This window comes from Sus scrofa, chromosome 1, assembly GCF_000003025.6.
Source record: "Sus scrofa isolate TJ Tabasco breed Duroc chromosome 1, Sscrofa11.1, whole genome shotgun sequence".
Taxonomy (NCBI): domain Eukaryota; kingdom Metazoa; phylum Chordata; class Mammalia; order Artiodactyla; family Suidae; genus Sus; species Sus scrofa.
In genome coordinates this window covers 41,182,039-41,201,220 of record NC_010443.5, presented here as the reverse complement: position 1 = coordinate 41,201,220, position 19,182 = coordinate 41,182,039, and the positions used below count along the sequence as shown (strand labels likewise).

The 19,182-nt window shown below is 37.1% G+C and overlaps 1 protein-coding gene across 7 annotated transcripts in view; it reads right to left on the bottom strand.

The window, feature by feature from the left end:
• The window catches only part of TBC1D32 (TBC1 domain family member 32), a 207,635-nt gene that overhangs the window by 64,196 nt on the left and 124,257 nt on the right, over positions 1-19,182 (bottom strand). For all 7 annotated transcript variants that reach the window (XR_002343100.1, XM_013988502.2, XM_001926894.5 and 4 more), the window contains one exon: positions 1,344-1,469. Coding sequence is in view for 6 of the 7 variants with exons in the window: in XM_013988502.2 (XP_013843956.2) it covers positions 1,344-1,469 (126 nt within the window). In the remaining variant the exon portion in view is untranslated. The remainder of the gene's footprint in view (positions 1-1,343; positions 1,470-19,182) is intronic.

Sequence of the window (19,182 nt, the reverse complement as noted above, 5' to 3'; positions counted from 1 at the left end):
ATACTAAGTGAAGTCAGAAAGACAAATACTGTATGATATCACTTATATCTAGAATCTAATGTCCAGCATAAATGAACCTTTCCACAGGAAAGAAACTCATGGACTTGGAGAACAGTCTTGTGGTTGCCGAGGGGGAGGATGTGGGATGGACTAGGAATTTGGAGTTAATAGATGCAAACTATTGCCTTTGGAATGGATAAGCAATGACATACTGCTGGGTAGCATTGGGAACTATATCTAGTCACTTGTGATGGAGCATGATAATGTGAGAAAAAGAATGTATATATACATGTGTGACTGGGTCACCTTGCTGTACAGTAGAAAACTGACAAAACACTGTAAACCAGCTATGATGGAAAAAATAAACATCATTCAAAAAAATAAATAATAAAGTTCAAGCAAAACAAAAGAAGGTAATGTGAAAAAATACTCATCTCCCTTTTTATAGGAGACCACTCAGAAAGATATAAAAGTAGAAAAGTTGAACATGCAATTATTAGGGAATTTAATGTTTAGAATGGAGAGACATCAAGAGGCTATGTTAGTAAATTCTAGAGAAATTAGAGGTCAATCACACCTAAAGGTACCTTCTTGATGCAAGAAAAAAACTGGAATGATTTGTATTTTAATTAATAAAAACAGGTAGCCCATGAAAACATGAAATTCATTCTAATGGAGTAGAGGGTCTATGTTCTCTCCTGATGCTGAATGAAATGACTATATGAAAATAAAGGAAATTTATAGAGGTTTAGACAGCATGTCCTAGTTAGTTCTATATTAGAGAAAAGGACTGAGATACAGCTGGGGGTAGAGTTGAAGGAAGATAATACAGACCAAAATATAAATATAAATATAAATATAAATATAAATATATATATATGTACGACTGGGTCACCTTGCTATACAGCAAAAGCTGGCACAACACTGTAAATCAACTATAATTTCACTCATATCTGGTATCTAAAATACAGCACAAATGAATCTTTCCATAGAAAAGAAAATCATGGACTTGGAGAATAGACTTGTGGTTGCCCAGGGGAAGGGGAGGGATTGGGAGCTTGGGATTAACAGATGCAAACTATTGCTTTTGGAATGGATTAACAATGAGATCCTGCTGTGTAGCACTGAGCACTATGTCTATAGTTACAATGCAGCACAATGGGATAAAAAATTTATGTATACATGTATGTGTGACTGGGTTCTCATGCTGTACAGTGGGGGAAAAAAAGTGTGTTTGGGGAAGTAATAATAAAAAATAAATTAAAAAATAAAAATTTTTAAAAAGTGAAAACACAGCTTCTGTTAATATACTAAAGAACCCACAACAATTAAAATGTACTCACCAGCTCCACTGATTATATCAGGTTTGGCCTTCATCATTTTGCGAAATTGTCTTCGGCAGTTTTCTATCCATTCAGTTTGTTTATCAGATGTTTTGAAGCGCAAAAATAGTTTGCCAAGATCATTGTCTAATAAGAAAGAGGACTTGTCATATTATTTCAACAAGACATGCTAAATTCAAAAGAAGTATTAATGTTAATTATGTAGATAGTCATAAGTTTCAGAAGTATTTTATGGAGTTTCCGTTGTGGCACAGTGGTTAACGAATCCGACTGGGAACCATGAAGTTGCGGGTTCGGTCCCTGCCCTTGCTTAGTGGGTTAACAAACTGGCATTGCCGTGAGCTGTGGTGTAGGTTGCAGACGCAGCTTGGATCCCGGATCCCACGTTGCTGTGGCTCTGGCGTAGGCCGGTGGCTACAGATCCGATCTGACCCCTAGCCTGGGAACCTCCATATGCCCCGGGAGAGGCCCAAGAAATAGCAGAAAGACAAAAAAAAAAAAAGTATTTTATATGGGTTTTGAAAGAAAACAGATTTTTCTGTAATTATATCAAACTATTACATTTATTAAAAGCTCATAAAAACATTAAAAGCTCATAAAGTGGACTGATTTATAACCATATCTCATTCTTATATGAGCATAATTCATTACTAAGTATTTGATTTAATACACAGTAAGGACTTTAAGATTTCACTATACAGACTAATATAAATACTATGCTCATTCTTCATGTACATTCAGGCATAATTTTTTAAAAGCACAAAGAAAGCATAAGTGTACGAAATATCTGCTCATTTATTTCCTTTTCTTGGAAAAAACTACGCTGAAAATGAATTGTGCTAAGAAAGTATCTATGGCTAAAATATAATTTTCTTCCTTAGCAATTTCATGAATACATAGCAATTTTATCTTTTCATTTTATTTTCATGAGATTTTTTCCCATCTTCCATTTTAATTAAATTCCCATCAGATTTTGCATTAGAAAATATCTATAAATACACTGAGGATTTAGGCGTCATTAAAAAAGGATATACACGTATATATACATATAAACATATACACTATTTTCTCACACACCTAGGTAAAAAAATTCAAGGGAGAGAAAAAAAAGCAAAGATGTTCTCTTGTTTTCTAGAAGATCATGGGGGAGAACTGATAGTTGCATGAACTCCTACTTTTACCACTTTCCTTCAAGGAGACTTTGGGGAACAAGGAACAAGAACCTTTTGAAAGTATAGCGCCAAAGGCCTGACTGCTTCTGCCCAAAGATGTAGTCTGGAACACTACAAAACACAGCCACCTAAGCTCTACTTTGGATTGAAGAATAGATATCAGAAGTCAACTTAATATTAGAGAGAGTTTCAACCAACTCTTTAACTTGTTTTAAAATTAAAACAAAAAAGTCCTTATTCTTTCAGATTTTAAAAAATTAAACTTTTTACCACACTGAACTATTTTTTATCCAATCTTTGCAAAAATACATTCAGCTCATGAAACCTACATGCCATAAAGTGTGTGTGTGTGTGTGTTTATGCACATGTATCACATATAAGAGTAGAAATGAGTATTATCACGATATACATATTGGGAGTTCCCATTGTGGCTCAGTGGTAATGAACCTGACTACAGTCCATAAGGATGTAGGTTCGATCTCTGGCCTTGCTCAGTGGGTTAAGGATCTGGCGCTGCCCTGAGCTGTGGTATAGGCCAGGAGCTGCAGCTTCGATTTGGCCCCTAACCTGGGAACTTCCATACACTACAGGTGTGGCCCTAAAAAGCAAAAACAAACAAACAAAAAACCACTAATAGTTTGTGTTTCCTAATCCCCTTTCCTATCTTGCCCCACTTCCCCCATAGATGTAAAATAAGATATAAAGATGTAATATACAACACAGAGAATGTAGCCATTATTTTTTGAAAACTTCATATGGGTATAATCTATAAATACATTTAATTACTATGTAGCATATCTGAAACTAACATATTACTATAAATGTAAATTATACTTCAGTAAAAAGAAATCACTAGAAGCACATGATTGGAGAGACAAATGCAGGGTGTTTTTTTATCTTTGTTTCTTTCTGTGTCACTCTTTCTATCCACATGTAACCCTATGTTTTATAATCACCACCATCTCTTTCAAATAGAGAATGTTCATAAAGCTCTTTTGTAAATTACCTGCTATTTAAAAACTCTTGTCCCTCTTCCCTCCTGCACTAGGCCCTCTTCTTGAAGAGCCCTCAAGTCTCTTTCCTTTCACATTTGCTATTCAGTTTTGCTTTTTCATCATCACGTTCTGAGGGAAAGAGCACAGGCACTAAGACTAAACAAGTGTGACAGGCATCTGAATCTACCAATTAGTGGAAGGGCTGAAAGGCCCAATTTAGTACCTGGAGATTATTTAGTACCTTAAATTATTTGATTTAAGGCAATAAAGAATTGCTGGGCTGGAAACAGAATGCCTACCAAACTCCTAGAGAGACAATTTTGTATCCTCCTAATGTCTGATTATGGTTTTCGCCAACCATTAGTGGGTGTGAGCTTTTCAACATGCATACCCTCCTAAATGAAAATACTAAGGGATGTAATATGTTAAATGAAAACCTATATCTGTAATATTACCAAGTTTGAGGAGGAAGGGAATAACATATACATGCTACTATATATAAAATAGATAATTAACAAGAATCTACTGTATAACACAGGGAAATCTACTCATAGTCTGGAATAACCTATATGGGAAAAAAAAAGAATGGATATATGTATATGCATAAATGATTCACTGTTGTACACTTGGAACTAACATGACATTGCAAGTCAATCATATGCCAATAAAATTTTTTAAAAAGTAGGTCTTTAACCAAATTGTAGTTTATCTATGCTAGAATCTTATGCAGTAAAATTATATAAATAAATGGTACATGTAATTAACTAGATGAATCTGAAAACCACTATGCTGAAAGGAACCAGGCACAAATAAAATATCCTATGTGATTCTATTACTATCGAGTACTAGAATGAAAAATCTATAGCCACAGTTCTCAAATGGACAAGTTTTGCAATCCATATTTCAATAATGTCTACAGACATTCCTGGTTGTCCTAACTGACAGAAGTGGGGGTGCAGAAAGAGAATTCTATAGGCATCTAGCCAGGGATGACACTGAAAATCCTATAATGCAAAGGGCACCCCCCTCTGGCAACAAACAATTACTTTACCCAAAATATTAATAGGGCTGAGGTTAAGAAATCCTAATCTAGTCATGGGGAAAAGAAAAAAAAAAAAAATCAGTGATTGGCCTGCTGCTGGAGGTGGGGAGAAGCTGACTGCAAGGGACAAAAGAGAACTTCTACGGGGTCATGAGAATTTTGATTGTGGTGGTGATTATGGGGGCATTAAGTATTTATCAAAATGCAAACTACTCTTAAAATGGGTACATTCTGTTGTGCATAAAAACTGATTATATACACACACATGCATACAAATATGTATGGTATAACAAAGTTATTTAACTAAAAAGCTTCTAAACATACGAGTGTCACTAAAATATAAAAAGTTACAGTTCAGAATTTAGTATAAAGTCTATATCAGAATTCACTAAACTTTTTTTGTCTTTTTAGGGCTGCACCCACAGCATATGGAGGTTCCCAGGCTAGGGGTCAAATTGGAGCCACAGCCGCTGGCCTATACCACAGCCATAGCAATGCAGGATCCGAGCTGCGTCTGCGACCTACACCACAGCTCAGGGCAACGCAGCATCCTTAACCCACTGAGTTAAGGCCAGGGATCGAACCTCTGTCCTCATGGATACCAGTCAGGTTCATTAACCACTGAGTCACAAAGGGGACTCCCTGAATACACTCAACTTTAAGTACATATATAAAATGATTCACTTGTAAGAACCCTAACCATTAAAGTGCTTTAGTGAGGAGATCAAGATGACTGAATAAAAGGATGTGGAACTAAGCTCCTCCCACCAACAAATCAAAAATCTACATGTTGAACAATTCTCACAGAATACCTACTGAATGCTGGCAGAAGTTCTCATATAAACAGAGTTGGAATAACATCACCTCCTAACTAGGTAGGATTATAAAAAAATGAATTGGGATGGGAGTATGCCCCCTGGGAGGGAACTGTGAAAGAGGAAAGGTTCCCTCACCCTGGGAACCCCCTTCACCAGCTGAGACAGAAAAAGAGCTTCAGAGGCTCAGAATAGAGAGCAGCTGCCAGACTGTGGCAGGACAGAGAGAGACCAACACACATGGTCCCTGCCACTTTATTGCAGGCCCCAGACCATGTCTGCTGGTTTTCACAGGACTGGGTGTTGAAACTAGAGCTTCAGCGGACAAACCCAGGGGGAGGAATAGAGTTGGATGCCTAGAGACAGCCTGAAGGTGTTGGAGTGTGTCTGAGATGCAACCAAGGGTATGTGCAGGAAAGAGCCTGCATGTCCCAAGGATAGGGAGGGGCCTTATTCTCCAAGTGGTCACAGTGGGCTTGGTTCTGCCTCTATGAACTCTGGGCACAAAAGTACCAGCCAACTGCCCACATGTGGAGGCTGGGCTGAAATCTGTCCCAGCAGCTTTATGATCCCTGGATTTCTGACACTCGCTGCCAGTAGATTTATAAGCTCAGCACCCAGGAACATCCCAGCAGATTACTAGTGTTCCCAGGGCTGGAGAGGGTCTGTTGTTGGTGGCTTTGGGCTTTGCCAGCTTGCCCACATGGAGGTGAGGCTGCAGTGTGAGCTGAACCCAAAATTCCCACAGTGTCCAGGTGTGACTACTGCAGTCCTGGTTCTGGACTTCAGCAGATTTACACCAATGGATCTGTGTAAATGGCTTTGTAAGCACAGTGACAGAGGGACACATGGGTTGACTGCCTGCATTTCCATGGTTGAGGAAGGGCCAAAGGCACTGTCAGTAAGAATGTACTCTGAGTGAACATGAGTGACAAGTGACACCACACAATATACTTCCCCATGGATAGCTCCTCTGGAGGAATACTCAGTGGCTTGTCTTCCAGTGGAAGTGCTCCAGTCCCACCCATTGCATATCACAGATAGGAAATAGATCTGGGGGCATCTACACCAACGACTGCCCCTGGCAGGGCTGTGACAACCAAAGAGCGAAGAGGAAGCCCCACTCAACATCCAATGCAAGCTTTCTCTGGTAACTACACCCATCACACCCACTTATCAAGGGGATAAGGACAGCACATACTGAGCAAATATGTAGACTAAAAACAGCCCTTGTACCAAAAATACTACACTCACAAAGATTACTCAGGAATATTCCAACATAAAAACAGTCGTTCGAGACCACTGAAGATATAGATAACTGTTTCTCCTTAATTCTTAAAGTCAGAGAAATACAAACAAAATGAAGCAGAGGAACCACTCCTAATTAAAAGAGAAATCCCCTCAAAGGACAAACAATGAAACAGGCCTCTCCAGTTTATCAGATCATTAGCTCCAAAAAGAGGTAATAAAAACACTCAGGTTGGAGTTCTCTTGCAGTGCAATGAGTTAAGGATCCAGTGTTGTCACTGCAGTGGCTTAGGTCACTGCTGTGGCACGTGTTTGATCCCTGGCCCAGGAACTTTCACATACTGTGGATGTAGCCAAAAAATACTGAAGAAATTAAGAAAGGCTATTGATAGAAATGCAGATCACTATAACAAGGAACTAGAAACTATAAAGAGGAGTCGATTAATATTAGATAACTCATTTGCCAAGACAAAAGCTGAGCTAAAGGCAATAAAGAGCAAAATAAATAATGCAAAGGAAGATTAAGTGATACGGAAGACAGAATAATGGAAATCATCTAATCAGAACAGCAGACAGAAATACAAATTTAAAAAAAATGAAAGCAATCTATTAGACCTATTGGAAAATACAAAGCAAACCAATCTATATATAATAGGGGTCCTAGAAGGAGAAGAAAGAGTAAAGGGGATCAAAAACAGATTTGAAGAGCTCCTGCCATAGCACAGTGGGTGAAGAATCTGATTGCAGTGGCTCAGGTCACTGCAGAGGTGTGGTTTCAATCCCTGGCCCAGTGCAGTAGGTTAAAGGATCTGGCACTGCCACAGCTGTGGCATAGGTTACAGTTATGGCTCAGATTCAACCCCCGGCCCAGGAATTTCCATACACAATGTGGCCATAAATTAAAAAAAAAATGTATTTGAAGAAATTATGGCTGAAAACTTCCCAAACTTAAAGAAGGAAACAGATTTCTTATACAGGAAGCCAAAAGGAGCCTAAACAGACATACACCAAAATATATTACAATCAAAATGGCAAACATAAAAGAGAGGATTCTAAAGGTATGATTCTAAAGGTATCAAGTGAAAATAAAAAAAAAAAAGTTAATTGCAAGGAAACCCCCATAAGGCTATCAGCTTATATCTTTGTAGAAACACCACAGGCATGAAGGTGTGGAAAAATATATTCAAAGTCCTAAGACTGAAAAACCTGCAACCTAGGATATTCAACCCAGCAAGATTATAATTTAGAATAGACGGAGAGAGAAAGAATTTCTCAGATTAGCAAAAATTAAAAGAATATAGCAATACCAAATATTCCGAAAAGAAATACTGAAATGTCTTCTTGGAGTTTCTGCCATGGCTCAGTGGAAACAAATCTGACTAGTATCCATGAGGATGCAGGTTTGATCTCTGGCCTCACTCAGTGGGTTAATGATCCTGCATTGCTGTGAGCTGTGGTGTAGGTCACAGATGTGGCTCATATCTGGTGTTGCTGTGGCTGTGGTGTAGGCTGGTGCCTACAGCTCTGATTCGACCTCTAGCCTGGGAACCTCCATATGCTGCAGGTGAACCCTAAAGAGACAAAACAAAAAAAAAAAAAAGTCTTCTCTACATAGGAAAGAAGCAAGAACCAATAGGAAAGACAATTAGAACTGGAAAGTAAATCAATTAAAAATCCAGTATACACATTATTTTTTAAAAAATAGAAATTTTTGTGAAAGTGATGATAACTACAATGAAAAGCAAAAGGATAAACATGATGCATAAAAGCAGACATCAAAATCATAAAATGTGGAGGAGGAGAGTAAGAGAATATAGATAGTTTGCTTTTGTTGTTGTTGTTTTCTTTGCCTTATATATCATATTCATTAACACGTGTACCCCATATAGGAGCACCTACATATATAAAACAAAAACCAACAGACATAAAGGGAGAAACTGACAGGAATACAATAATAGGAGATTGTTACAACCCACTGACATCAAGGGATAGATCTTGCAGACAGAAATTCAATAAAGCAACAGAGATCCTAAATGAAACAACAGAATAGTTTGACTTAATTGATATTTTCAGGATGTTAAATCCCTCCCAGAAAAACAAAACAGAATACCTATTCTTTTCAAGTGCACATGTAACATCTCTAGAATTGACCACATACTGGGACACCAAACAAGCCTCAACAAATTTAAAAGGACAAAATTATTTCCACACATACAAAAGAAAATTGTTAAAATAGGATATTGTTCCAATGGCAAGATAACAGTAGTTGTAGTTGAAAAGGCTAAATTTCAACATCTTTTCATGCAAACCATTTAAAATAAAATCACCATGTCTTGAGAGCCAGAATATGTTGGCGTCTTCAGACTATTACTACAAAGTACATGAACTTTACTGCTCATTCACTGAACAATGAATAATTCAGAACAGAACATGGTACCCTTGTTCTTCAGCTCCATCTCTAATTTAGAAACATTCTCTGTATCTGTTTCCTTATTGACTAAAATACATTGCAATGATTAACTCTTCTATAAACAGTAGTCTGCAACTACAAAATCTTCAAAATAAACAAAAATACCTATCATAAAGGTTTTTCCATCACCCAACATATTAATACATAGTATATATGAATAAACATTGCCAATGATTTGAATTTTCACTTGTGCTTTTACAAAGTATAAAATCTATACAAATAATATAGATTTAATATAGTGACTTAATCCTCACTAGCAACATCACATGGTCCTTCAAGCATCTGTTCAACACACAGAACCTAATGCTTCAATATACGTTTTATACTAAGTTCACTCAGAGGTGAGAATTTATAAACTCTGAAAAGCAAGTTCCAACCAGAATTCATTTCAATTTCATCTGACAATCTCCTTCCTTTTCTCATTTAATTTGTGTGAAAAACAAAAAAATACAACTTCATGTTGAGGCCAAAAAAAAAAAAAAAAACCTATAGTAAGATTAATCTCTCATATACTACAAGATCTTAAATGAATTATTTCTTCATAAATAAATAATGCCATCAAAAATATCCAGTTAAAAATATCTGAACATGGAGTTCCCATTGTGGCGCAGTGGAAACAAATTCAACTGGCAACCATGACATTGCAGGTTCGATCCCTGGCCTTGCTCAGTAGGTTAAACATCTGGCTTAACAGCTCATTGCCATGAGCTGTGTTGTAGGTCGAAGATTCGACTCGGATCCCACATTGCTGTGCTGTGGTGTAGGCCCGCGGCTACAGCTCTGATTTGACCCCTAGCCTGGGAACCTCCATATGCTGTGGGTAGAGCCCTAAAAAGACAAAAAAAAAAAAAAAAAATTACCTGAACAATCCAACTGTAAAGAGTTTAATATTATTTCATGTATTCCACTAAAGGGAATAATTATCACTATGAAACCTACTCTTTTATATAGTATTTGAAAGAGAATGTTTTGCTAGGCAGAAAATCAATTTCCTATCCAATAAGGAGAAATGCAGTAGAGGAAACAGTAAAGTTAAGAGACTGAAGCTAAAAAAGATTAAAGTAATCACAGAAAAAAAGGCAATGCATTTTTTGGTTATTTTTTCAATTGTGAAAAATTGAGATGTTATGCTAACAACACATATCTTTTATGTGCTATATAAACATGAAGTATTACTTTGAAAATGATAAAATAACTGCAATGAAATTGATTACTTCATGAATGGCATATGCAGAAGTCTAGCTCAAGGAGCTTTCTAACTGCAAAGCTATTCATTCTCTAAAAATGAGTTAGATCAGAGGTTATTCCAGGTGTGAATGAAAATTTCTAAACTTATTTCAGATTGGCCTAGAAGGAATTTCCAATGTTCTCTGACAAATATTTGAAAGATAGGGTTTGACGATGAGAAAAATAAAAGGAGAAGAAATCCAATATTAATTCACCCATTCATTCAATAAATATTTATTATTGACTACTGCTTTAGATGAAAATGCTCGTGATATTTTTTTGCAGATGACATTCTAAGGTAGCAGCCTGTGAAGAAAATAAACACATAAGCTCAAAGTTCTGTTAGAGAAATAAACAGGGAGCCAAAGAGAGAAGCAAGACAAGAAGTCTACTGTATACAAGGTGGAGATCACTTCTATGAAGAAGTAACATTCAGACCAAGCTTACAATGTTTAGATGTAATTGCCCATAGGAAGAGTAGGAATTACTCCAGGAAAACAGGGTATCAAGAGCAGAGGCCCAGATGTATAACAATGTATTTTAAGATGTGAAAGAATTCTAAATTATACATCTGAGAGGGGCTTATATTAAAACTATATTTAAAAATTCAGAAAGTTTCCTTGTGGTGCAGTGGGTTTAGGATCCAGCATTGCTGCAGCTGTGGCGCAGATGGCAACTGTGGCAAGGGTTTGATCCCTGGCCTGGGAACTTCCGTAGGCCGCAGCTGAGGCACAAAAAAAAAACAAAAGCAAAAACAAAAACAAAACAAAAAACCCAACCCAATAATAAAAAGACAAATAATCCAATTAAAAATGGGCAGAGAATCTGCAGAGTTATTTCTTCAAGGAAGATATACAAATGGCCAATAAGAACATGAAGATTAACACTTATATACTAAATCTAAAAAATAAAACTAGCAAATATAACAAAAAAGAAACAGACTCACAGAAAACAACCTAGTCTTCACCAGTGAGAAGATAGGGAGAGGGAAGCAGAGAGAGGGAAGATAAGAGCAGAGAATTAAGAGGTACAAACTACTATGCATAAACTAAGTTACAAGGATACACTGTACAGCACTGGGAATATAGCCAATATTTTATAATAACTATAAATGGAGTATAATATGTAAAAATTAAATCTATGTTGTATACCTAAAATTTTTTCAACATTTGTAAATCAACTATACCTCAATAAATAAAAAAGAACATCAGAAGATGCTCAACATTATTAGTCATTGGGGAAATGCAAATTAAACCACAATGAAATAGCACTTCATTTCCACTATCTTGGCTAGAATAAAAAAAAAACTGGGATCACAACAATGATGATATAGAAGAAAAACACAACTCTCTTTTATGTTGCTAGTGGGAATGTAAAATGGTTGCTTAAAATGGCTTCTTTAGAAGACAGTGAGGCATTTCTCAAACTATTTAACAGAGTTAACACATAATCTGGCAATTCTACTCCTAGGTATACATATTAGAGAAATGAAAATACGTGCATGTAGAAACTTGTACACAAATGTTTATAGTAACATTATTTGTAACAGCCAAAATATGGAAACAATCCAAGTGTCCATCAGCAAACAAATATATAAACAAATTGTGATATATCCATGTAATATTTGACCATGAAAGGGAATGAAGTATTTATATGTGCTACAACATGGACAAACCTGATGAACTTGAAAACATAATGCTAAGAGAAAGAAGCTAGTCATAAAATATCACACATCATATTATCCCATTCAGATGGAAGTCCAGACTAGAGAAATCTGAAGAGACAGAAAGATTAGTGGCTGCTTAGAGCTGGGTGAGCAAAGAAGGGAAGAAAGCACACCAGGTTCTTTTTCGAGATGATGAAAATGTTCTAAAGTTGTCTGTGGTGATAGCTGCACCCATCTGAATATACTAAAAAAAGTACTGAATTGTACAGTTCACATGGGTGACCTGCATGGCCTGTTAACTGTATCTCAATGAAGCTGTTCTAAAAAATTTTAGGGACTTCCCATCATGGCTCAGCGGTAATAAACCCAACCATGAGGACTTGGGTTTGATCCTTGGCCTTGCTCACTGGGTTAAGCATCCGGCGTTGCCATGAGCTGTGATGTAGGTCGCAGATGTGGCTCAGATCTGGCGTGACTGTGGCTGTGGCATGGCCGATGGCTACAACTCTGATTCGACCCCTAGCTTGGGAACTTCCATATGCTGTAGGTGCAGCCCTAAAAAGACAAACAAACAAAAACTTTAAAGACCCATATGATTGATGCAGAATATACAGAATAATTACTGTAGAAAGAGAAAGGACAAGAGATGAAGTAGAGGGTAAGTGAGATGAAAAAATGGGAAAGTAACACATTTGTTTATATAGGTGTCTCATGTTAGCTGTCACTCTGCTTACTTCTTAGCACAAAGTAGGTCAACTTTCAGGAAGAGCCTCCAGTGGAATATATGGGTAAAGAGTGACTACTGAGCAGTTCTTATGAATGAACATTCCAAGGTTTATTTGCATCTGGAGTTACTAATATGTTTGAGGCTTCAATGAGTAGTCATTTAAATTTCTAAGATTATCTATTAACCCCAAATTCCCAGTCCATATATATGTATGTGTGACTGGGTCACCTTGCTGTACAGTAGAAAATGGACAGAACACTGTAAACCAGCTATAATGGAAAAAAAATCATTAAAAATAATAAATAAATTTCTAAGATCAAAGAAAGGCAATCACTGCTGAGTGGCCTAACTGCAGTGACCTTGGGACTGAATGTTATGCTTCTGTTTCTGCTACTGTTGGCCCTGTCAAGAATACTGGAAACATGCAGGCGATGACAAAAAGAAACATACTACCCACTTTGAAGATTCCAGAGCCAACAAAGTAAATCTATTTCTGAATGGGTTCTTGATAAAGATAGAAATTCTACTATAGTAAGGTATACAGGTTACAGATATAATTGAGACTGCTGATTTTATAATTCAGCCTTATAAAGAGTAAACTGAATGAAGGATGCTAGAAAGTGAAGAGGAGCTTATTTCTAATTTTACTAAGATATTTCTCTCTGATGCCTCTAATAACCGGAGTATGCTAGCTAATCCCAAGCCATTTTTATTTCTCAGTAGAGAAGCACTGAATTTCCTTTCCTCCTTAGAGAAAGAAGTTCCCATCCAGAGTACACCAAAATGGAATGTAGAGCACAGCATACTACCTAATCAGGGATATAATAAATCCTGGCAAACCTAATTTTAGTTTAGGAAAACTAAAAAGAAGCAAAAGAGACTGCTATCTCATAATCTTCCTGTTTTATACAGGAAAGGAATTATGAGTTAATTTTTAGTAGTTCACTGACATTGCTAACCAGTACTTGGTTTTAACTCTTCTTTCTCCTATTCCTCTCCCCACTTTATCTTCTGCACAGGAACAATAAGTTACTGTACTAACACATTTCTCCCTATGTACCTCAACTCTCAGGTAACAGATGATATTCTGAGTTATTTCTACCACATGCAAGAGAATTTTTTCATGTAATATGATTTACGTATATTCACAGGTATGTGACACATGTACACATATACATATGTATACTTATATACATATGTGTACATATATACATACATACCCATATTAATTATCTTTTAAAGGGCTTTTACATTTTAATATGGTGACCCTAAAAATGTATATAAAGAAAAATAACCAAATGATGTCTCAAGATTCTTATTTATAGATGAAGATAAATCATCTAATAGCTAGCATTGATGTCAAGGAACTAACAAGAGGCAATTTAACAGATGAGGAAATGCTAACTCTAGCAAGGAGGATAAATCGAGAAGCTGGGAGACAAAGTAGGTGCATGTCACCACGAGCACATAACTAAAGTGATTTTTTTTTCTTTGCCACAACAAATGAAATGATATCCTCAAATTTTGCAGTGCAAATGACTAAAATAACACCTATCATATCAGGGAATCATTACCTCCAAATAAAAAAGCCAAAGTGGCAAATATATGAACTCTTGCCTTTAAAACAGCTATTTGGGAGTTCCCGTCGTGGCGCAGTGGTTAATGAATCCGACTAGGAACCATGAGGTTGCGGGTTCGGTCCCTGCCCTTGCTCAGTGGGTTGACGATCCGGCGTTGCCGTGAGCTGTGGTGTAGGTTGCAGACGCGGCTCGGATCCCGCGTTGCTGTGGCTCTGGCGTAGGCCGGTGGCTACAGCTCCGATTCGACCCCTAGCCTGGGAACCTCCATATGCCGCGGGAGCGGCCCAAAGAAATAGCAACAACAACAACAAAAAAGACAAAAAGACCAAAAAAAATAAATAAATAAATAAATAAAACAGCTATTTGTATCTTAAAGTATTAGTGCCTTACACACAGAATTTTTAAATGCATAATTAATGTTTAACTTATTGAACAATATTTAACCAGAGACATTATTTTCAGTTTAGCTTGCTATCTGCTAGAAACATATTTGGCTGCATTTTTCTCATGGAGTTTACAAAGACATCATCATTGTACACTCTTAGGTACCATGGAAAGTCAGACATGCCTCTGATTTCCTCTCCCATTCTCTGCCATCCTACAGGTTCAGTGATATATCTGCAATATCAAAATGACGTATTTGATTCAGAGTATATCTATGCAAAATCTCTTTCTGAGGTACCTCCTGGGCTATCCAATGACTGGCACCTAGATCATTCTCTCCTGCTAAAGAACCACAGTAATGTCAAGACGACTATTACTAGGAGGAGGCATTAGGTACTGTTGTTAAATTGAAAATAATGTCTTATTCAAACACCTGTATTTTAGAGATAAACAGAAAGGCAATTAGAAACTGTTGTCCAATATAGTGGGGAAAAAATGAAATTAAATAAGGAGACTTGAAATTGTACTAAACTATAAAAGAACATGTTGTGGAAAGCAAGTCACAATGTGTTGGGCCTTGCAGGCTACAGGAGAGTCACTGAAAGTTTTCAATTAGAGAAGTAAAATGATCCAACCCACATTTCAATAGCATTACTCTGGCTGCTGTGTTGAGAACATACTGAACAGGTTAACAATAACACAGGTGAGAGATGAGGGTGGTACTGATGAGTGAAAAGCGGTATGAAGAGTTAAAAGCAACTGCTGACAGATTATTTTATTTCAGGTATGCAGAGTCAAAAGCATTTGCTGACAGATTAGATGTGGGGTCATTAAAATAAGAGGAATCAAAAAGAATGTTTTCAAGTTTATTGCCTAAAGAACTAGAAACACAAAGTTGCCACTTCTGAAATGAGGAAGAATACCAAAGGAATAGATTTTTAAAGTATATCAGAAGTTCCTCAGACTTGTTAACTTTGATATGTTTATTAACCATCCTAGCGAAGGTGTCAAGTACACAGAGTAGAGAGTACAGAGTCAGGGTAGAGATATGGGTTAAAGATATAAATCTGATAGTCAGTGTATTAAACCGTGTTGCAGTCAAAAGACTACATGAAATTCCCCAAATGAGTTAAGTATAACAAGGAAAAAAAAAAAAATGACGACAACAACTGAAAACCAAGCCCTGGGGCAGTCCAAAGTTTGGAGTTGGGAGAAATGAAAGATCCAACAAAGGAGACAAGAATTTGCCAAAAATCCAGGAGAAAAAAAAAAATCCAATAATTTATTTTCTGAAATCCAGGTAAGAAAATGTTTCAAAAAAGAGAAGCATCAAACATGTTAAAAGATAATGCTAAGTGTAGTCCCATGAGGACTGAGATCTGTCCAGTTGATTTAATCATGGTAGAATGGGAAGGGTGAGCCTGACTGGTTAGCTTTCATGGGGATTCGAAAAAGCACAAAAAGAGAATAACTAGAATATTAAGATTAGACAACTCCTTCAAGGAATTTTGCAGTAGGAGAAAAAAGGAATTGTACAGGGGGGGAAAGAGTTCAAAAGAATATATATTAAATATGGAAGAATTAACAGCATACTTGTTGGCCTATGGCAAAGCTACAATGGTAATCCCTACCTACCCTCCAATGCCCACTCCCCACCTCAAAAGAAAACACCAATAAAAAAAAAAAGGAGAACTGTTAGAAGCAGTAACTTTTCTAAGAAAGAATATGTAATGTAGTGTACAAAGGGAAAAGCTGGCCTTTTTAAGTAACATTTGCAGTTTTATTCATAGTAATCCAAAACCTGAATTGGCAGGGATTTGTATCAGAAGCACATGGAAGCTCTTTTCTGTCTCTATTTCCTAAGTAAAAAAAATAAATAAATAAAAGAAATAAAGTTATTATCTGACAGGAAAGAAGGAGGTGAGGAAGGTTTGATAAAAGAGATTTAAAAATAGTCATCAAGGAGACTAGGAGAGTTAAATGGACCTGGGAACACACTGTTGGATTTCCTGGCAGCATTATGGGCTCACTAGAGGTTAATAACCATTCTGCAGTTCTCTTCTGGGCTAGGCAGAGATGCTATTATTACTCCCTTTTCTAAATCACTTATAAGAGTAGAACAGAGAATAAAATTATACTCCTCTGAGCACCAATTCCTAGGAATTGATTTTTTTTTTTTTACTCAGGGAACAATCCATTTAATCTTATTTTTTGAATTGTAAGCCTTGGTCAGTTTAAAATAAGGACTATTTTTTATCAAACTACTTTGAAGCAACAAATTAATATGGTAGTCACACACAAAAAACTGATATTGAATATGTTGTTCAAAAAAGAAGAAATACTTGTTTCCATGTGAAATCTTAGCAAAGATAACAATACCATGTATCACAAGGGCTGAAGTGTTGAGGCATGGAGAATGGACTGTGTCTTATAAATCATCTTATTTCCAGTGCTTAATAAAGGACTTGATCATCAGCACTCAAGAAACAAGTTCAATTAAGGAATGAGTGGATATATAAATGATGAAACCTAAAAACAGAATGACCAAATAGATTGATTAGAAAGACTGAAAGTAGGATAGGAAAACATAAGATTAAAAGATTGGGTTCACTGAAAGATGTCAGTGCATGTGTTCAAAATGCTATTCTTTCAAGAGTCTCTTCTTGAAAAATACTTTATATCATATCACTCCTACATCTCTGGAAGCAATGGAGATCTGATGTTGTCCTATTCTAGACAAGATGTCCTATTCTAGACAAGATGGCAGAACAGAAGGACACAAACTCACCTCCTCATGAAAACACAAAATCATAAGTAACTGCTGAACAATCATCAACAAAACAGACTGGATTTTTGATAGCCTATACCCAAAGACAAGGAAGCCACAATGAGACAATAGGAGAGCCACTTCCATGATACAAGCAATTCTATACTTTCCAGATGGGTGACCTATGAACTGGAAAAAAACCATTATCACAGACATTCTACCACAGGAGTAAGAGTTCAGAACCCCACTTCAGGTTCCCCGGTCTGGGCGTCTGGCATTGGTGGGAGGAGTCCCTGGAGCATTTGGCACTGAAGGTCAATAGGGCTTGAGTGCAGGAGCTACACAGGACTAAGAGAAATAGAGACTCTACTTTTGGAGGGTGCACACAGGGTTTCATGTACACTGGGTCCCAGGCAAAGCATGGACTCTATAAGAATCTGGCTCAACCTACCTGGGGTAGTGGCCAGTTTCCTGTGAAAGCAGGAGTCAGCTGCAGCTCACTGTGGGAGCAGGACACTGGAGGTGGAGAACTCAGGGAAAAATCATCAGCATGAATTCCCCTGGAGGCTGCCATTATGGAAAAAGCTGGCCCCAGTTAACAACAACCTGCAGGCATGAGTGTTCAGAAGCCCCAAGCCAAACAACAAACAGGATGGGAACTCAGCCTCACCAATCAACAAACAAGCTACCTAAGGTCCTTCAAGGCACACAGCCACCTCTAATCACACCCAGAGACATAGCCCTGTCCATCAGAAGGATAAGACTCAGCTCCATCCACCAGCGGGGAGGCACCAGTCCCTCCTATCAGGAAGCCTGCCACAAGCCCCTGTGTCAACTTCAGCCACAAGGAGGCATACACCAGAAGCAAGAGAGGCTAAAACCCTGCAGCCTACAAAAAGGAGACCACACAAAGACAAAATGAAATGGCAGAGAAATACGTGCCAGACATAGCAATAAGACAAAACCCCAAAAGAACAGCTAAGTCAAGTAGAGATAAGAAACCTACATGAAAAAAAGACTTTAGAGTAATAATTGTATGATTCAAGACCTCAGGGGGGGAAAAAAAAAACTGGAAGAAAAAATTGAGAAATTAAAAGAAGTATCTTAAGAAATAGAAGATTTACAGAATAAACAACAAAATAACTGAAATGAAAAATTCACTAGAAAGAATCTGAAAACAATGGATTAGGTCACACAAGAGAAAAACATAAAAGGAATATTTTAGTAGTACATTAAAAAGACAAATATTAAAAACTTTATAAACACACTCATGTTCTCTTTCACTAACCTCTAGGTAGACAGAAAGAGAATTTTTGTTTCTATGCAATTGTGAGATATATAGTGTATATCTTAAACACTAGATAGATAGAAAAGTATAAAAACCCATCAATTGACAGCCTCTATTGATTGTTTTAAGGCAAATGAATAAAGGCATATAAAGCCTCACTTAGGAGAAAAAATCCTTGTCTTAAAAATCACTCTGTAGTACCTAAGCTATGTGAAATTAATATTATATGCACCATTTCTTTCTTTTTATTTATTTATTTTGCTTTTTAGGGCCACACCCATGGCATATTGAGGTTCCCAGGCTAGGGATCAAATCGGAGCTACAGCTGCCGGCCTACACTACAGCCACAGCAACAGAGGATCCAAGCCACGTCTGCGACCTACACCACAGCTCACGGCAACGCCAGATCCTTAACACCCACTGAGCAAGGCCAGGGATCGAACTCAAAACCTCATGGT